The 5,194-nt window shown below is 42.7% G+C and overlaps 1 protein-coding gene across 2 annotated transcripts in view; it reads left to right on the top strand.

Moving 5' to 3' along the window:
• The window catches only part of mmaa (methylmalonic aciduria (cobalamin deficiency) cblA type), a 12,477-nt gene extending 8,313 nt beyond the window's left edge, over nucleotides 1-4,164 (top strand). For both annotated transcript variants that reach the window (XM_015390413.1, XM_015390412.1), the window contains exons 6-7: nucleotides 1,699-1,848; nucleotides 3,212-4,164. In XM_015390413.1, the coding sequence (XP_015245899.1) occupies nucleotides 1,699-1,848; nucleotides 3,212-3,502 (441 nt within the window). In that variant the 3' untranslated portion in view covers nucleotides 3,503-4,164. The remainder of the gene's footprint in view (nucleotides 1-1,698; nucleotides 1,849-3,211) is intronic.
• The last annotated feature ends 1,030 nt before the right edge of the window (nucleotides 4,165-5,194 follow it).

The raw sequence follows: 5,194 nt of genomic DNA, 5'->3' as shown, positions 1-5,194 counted from the left end.
GTTTCCAGGTTCCTGTTTCCAGGTTCCTCAGCATGCGACAGATAATGAACTCAAGCCTTCATTACCGTGTTAACATGCTTTTCAATCCTTCCTGCACATTCTTTTCAAACTAAACTTTGCTTTAAACTGTTGTGTGCTTGGAAAAATATAAATTGTAATGTTAAAAATCTAAAAAAAACTTGACAGGTTAAAAACGTAAGATAAATCACAAGACAGAAGTCAATGTCACAAATGAATAACTTTAATTTTAGAATCACGGTATGTTTATACAAGATAATACTATTAATATAATGTGACTTTTCTAGAGAATCATTATATATATTTATTTTATTGTTTTTCAAATCACGCGAGAATGTGTACAAAACAACAAAAATGGCGCCGGAAATGCTTCTGGGTTATTTTAATCGAATGTCGGTGATTTTAAAGAAATTTTGAGTGATAAATTATTTTGTTTTGTGATCATTGCACTAGGCGGGCAAATGCAATGAAATTTGTACTCTCCCGACAATAAAAACTACTTGCCCCGGAGATCGGGCGATGGTTAACATCGAGCCCTGCAGTGAGCAGGGCTGAATAATTAATTGCATTTGCAATATATTTGCAATTTAACAAAATGTAATTTTCAAATTGCTGAGGCATTGATGTTCATTCACACTATAGTTAACATAAGAAAAGCTCTAAATTTCTCTCTGCAGCCCTTTAGGTGATGGTAAAAGGCTCAAAGTGAGTTTGTTGCCACACAGAAAGAAAGAGAAGTTTTTCACACAATGGTTACAGTAAAGTTCTGTAACAATGTTCTCTGGCAAAGCAAGCTTTCTAAAACTGAAAGCCTGGAGTGAAACATCTACATCGTTCAGCCCTAATAGTGAACGTTTTAGCTCCGCCCAGGGGGCTCAGCCTGCCTAGAAACTCCTGATGAAGTTAACAACATAATGGTGACCAGAACCAACAGACAGAGATGGTCCTCCTGCTGCAGACGTCAGCATTTAACCGTAATGACCTGCAGCCTTTCAAAGAGCGCGGCGAACAGACGAAACGACAACAGCATTTCATCACATAGCAGATCTGTAGCTACAGATATTCTGCCTTCCATCTGCTGTATGACGTCACTCTGGTCTCCACCCGGTCCTGTTTTTCTCCTACTTCTTTGCTCTGGATGGGCGTCCATCATAGAATCATTTAAGTCAACTTTATTCTACAACACATTTACAGGTCAACTTTGTCCTCTTTCAGCTACCGTAATCAAAGATGTGACCCTATGTATTTATAAAATCTCGTTCTAAACTATGGGACTGTTTTTATATTTGTTTTTTTTATTTTTTTTAGAATTTGACAGAATAACATTTATGAAAGAAATGGTTGATTTTTGCTAATAAAAAGCCAAATTAGTCCCTTTAAGTCGGTTACAGACAGACTTGGAAGAACATTAAGGATGGGATCTTCTCCACATCTGTTCTACTAACCTGCTGATTGGTCAGAATGATGAACCATTTCACTGCCGTTCATCCCATTAAACCGGACTTAACGTTCTTTAGTGTTGGATGTTTTTACAAACATGGAGACTGAAAACGAGGGACACAGACTTGATCAGCGTTTGGTCCTGATCCAGTGGCTGTTAGACCGTTTTTGTATCGGTGCATCGCTATGGAAACCCTGCTGCATCAATCTGACCTCCTGGTACCCCTCCTGTTCCTGCAGGGCATCAAGCGGGGCATCATAGAGCGAGCCGACCTGGTGGTGGTGACCAAGTCTGACGGAGACCTGCTGGTTCCAGCCAGGCGCATCCAGGCCGAATACACCAGCGCCCTGAAGCTGCTCAGGAGACAGTCCAGATCCTGGAACCCCAAGGTGTGTCTGTCCGCGGCACGTTAACGGACGCAGATGATGATTATGAGGATCCCAGCATGCTTAGCCTCGTTCCTCTCTCAGCTCACTTCCTTCTGTCATTTTGAAGCAGGTGCTGCGGGTCGGTTTCTCTGCCTCTGGAGGAAATTACAAAAAGGACAGAAAACCTAAAACTAAATCTATAGAGTTTTTTTACTACATGTCAAACCTGCAGAAAATTGTGGATAATTTAGTGGAAGGATGACTGCATCCGAATAAGACCTCTGAAGGGTTTAACGCAGAGAAATCTGAAACGTATCCAATCCTCCTGAGTCTACACTTTAAGTCATATCAGGTTCTCAGGTCGGTGTTTTGACTAGGCCATTTGCCTTAGATCTAAACCAGGGTTCCTGGAGCTCCTATTAGATGCGTCTGTAGATCACACCTGAATCACCTCCTCAGTGTTCAGCAACCATCTCCAGTCCTGCTAATGATTAACCTGGCAGTAGCCAGATCGTTATGTGTAGAACTGAGTTGAGTTCTTCGTTATCAATCTGGGATGGCTGCTGCTCAGTCTGTCTGTGAAAAGGAGGGAGCTTTAGTACAATACTTTGAGCTGATTGGGAGACGTGACAGCTAGTACCCGTCTTCCATAATACGCTTTCATCCAATCATAGCAGCGAATCGTCTGCAGCTTCTTGAGTGTTTTCACAACTAGCGGATGAAGCTGATAAGTCAAACCTTTTTCCAAATCCTGTCAGAAGAAAAGCACAGACATCTTTCCCATCTAAAAATGCAGTAGTGCTTCTCTTTGCTCCTTTTTTAACGAGAAATTATTATTCTATCTAAAACCCAGTCAATTGCAGTATCGACGGGTGAGTTCTTCAGCGTAGCCATGTTTATGTCCCGGCAAGGACAGCTGTCATTCCTACATGTCCCGCCCCAAAAAGCACGGCTGGCATTTCATTGGTCCGACTTTTCTTTTGGAGATAAACGTATTAGCGGGAGTCTTTCAAGTTGGATTTGTTGTGAGAGTGAAAACTAAGATCTCGGGACACTCATTAGGGCAGCTAATGATACTGGTGCAATGGATCATTACTGGTTCAGCCTAGCGTACAGCGACTCTGACCGCTCATCCTCCTGCTCTTCTTCTAATGTGGTCATATTACTGCCCACTCCTGTTGTTTAACAGCCTATAATAACACTGATGCTGACGTTAGAGTTTCTACTCTACATAGAAACTCTATTGTAGATCAAGAATGTTCAGTTTCAAAGCATATTCCCCTTCCTGCTGAGTAAATGGTTTTATTCCCAGTTATTTTCACGTGATGTGGCAAAATCAGAAGTATTGATTGACACCCGATGCTTTTCTTTCAAACTCCCCCAGGTGGTACGCGCCTCCGCTCACACCCTGGACGGCATCACGGAGGTCTGGGCCAAGATGGAGGCGTACAGAGACGCCATGCTGAGCAGCGGCGAGCTGCAGGGCCGGAGGAGGGCCCAGCAGAAGGTCTGGATGTGGAGTCTCATCCAGGAGAACGTCCTCTTGCATTTCCAGAACCACCCAGCTGTCAGAGAGGCTCTCCCCCGCCTGGAGCAGAAGGTCACCAGAGGAGTGGTCTCTCCAGGACTGGCTGCTGACCTGCTTCTCAAAGCCTTCTCAGAATCGTCGCCGTAGCTGTGGACAGAACTTCTGAGCTGCTTTGGTTCCTCATGGAGCCACAGACAGGAGAACCAAGAGAACTTCTGTAACTTCTGAACAAAAAGAAACATTTATATTAAAAGAATCGTTTTATTTCAAACTATGACCTTTACAGCAGGAGATGGTCCATGGCCACGCCCCCTCCATGGGAATTCTTCCAGATTCTCTGTAAGAACCTTTTCTGTTCCGATATAATTCAGAAGTTCGGCCTTTTAGCAGTGGAGCTTATTGGTTTTTAAACATTTAAAAGCTAAAGGAGGCTTCAGGTTGAATTAATCATGGATGTCCTCTGCTGCCGATGACTTTTATTGTGAAAGTCTTTTAGAGATGTTTCATCCTGATTAAAAACGTCACATAAAAACCAGACGTGAGTCTTAAACTGAGTCTGCAGCAGGAACTGGCTGCGATTTGCTCTGGTTTATGAGCTGAAGGGATTCATTCATGTACCTGGAGGATTATTAGCCCATAGATTATCAATCATTCAGTCGTTCGGTTTTGTTTGACTGTTTGCCGTATTTTAAAGGAAACTTTTAAAGTGATGCGTTGTTTTAATTTGGTTAATTGGCGGGGAAGTCCGTGTCAAATGCAAGTTTGGTTCAGTCTGTGTGCTGCTCACAACATCTGAGGTCAGAGAGAAGAGTCGATGACTTTTGCTCACCACAGGTCCTTTAGCATCTTGGGTCTTTTCCTCTGTCTGCTGATCCTGGAAGGGGCTTAATTTTTCTCTCTTCCTGTCGATCGCTGCATACACTGTGGATCCTCCTCCTGTTGAAGCACTCAGCTGTGACTCCTGCTCAGTTCACTGGACCAACCAGACCTGCAGTAGAAGCTCTGGTACTGGAAAGACTTCCCTACGCTGCGCACCAGCACCTCCAGATGTGTGATCACACTGTTAATTGTATATTGAGTGAATTGTTGCTGTTTTACTTTAAATAAACCGATACGCCTTTTTAAACCGATGAAGCACATGAATACGAGCATGTCTGATCGGACCAATATAGTTTTTTAAAAGGGGTCCAGCTGCCTCTGGGAGAGAAACAGGCCCACAGCATCACAGGTCCTCTACACCGATGGGACAGAAAGGGTTAAATTGTTTTAATAAATGGTTAAATGTGAGGGAAAAAGGGTTATCATTTAACTTTAAAGTTTAGTCTGCAAAAATCTTAGTAATTTAATAAACGAGTACATTTCTCCACTGTGAGAGAAATAGTCATTCAATCGTTTCAAATCAGAAATAACTTCAGGACTAATAAATCCAGACTGAAACTAACCCTGGACAGAAATATTTCACTACACTTTCATTAAAATCGTTAGTGACAATAACACTTATTAAAAATGTGTCAAAACTCACTGGTTGAATGTCGCATCTAAGGAAACATTTCTCGAAATGTTTGATGAAAATAATTTAACCTCCCATCAGGGGCCTTTCATCCTGCTAATAGTGCTTCATGTTGACGTATCGCCATGGTTACTCAGTGAACTCTGTGATCGACTGCTGATGTGAGCAGGAACACGGATTGGTTGAACCTGTCTGGATTTGTGGCATTAAGCAGCAGGACGTTACTGATCTCTAGTTATTCACCGGATTGCTGATAGACCCAAAAACCTGAAGTCACCTGCTGCCATCTTGGTACTCCCCACTTTCACAGAGTCGTGCCATAAAAATGC

This window comes from Cyprinodon variegatus, unplaced genomic scaffold, assembly GCF_000732505.1.
Source record: "Cyprinodon variegatus isolate N-32 unplaced genomic scaffold, C_variegatus-1.0 Scaffold498, whole genome shotgun sequence".
NCBI classification, from domain to species: domain Eukaryota; kingdom Metazoa; phylum Chordata; class Actinopteri; order Cyprinodontiformes; family Cyprinodontidae; genus Cyprinodon; species Cyprinodon variegatus.
This window is presented reverse-complemented; position numbering and strand designations above follow the sequence as displayed.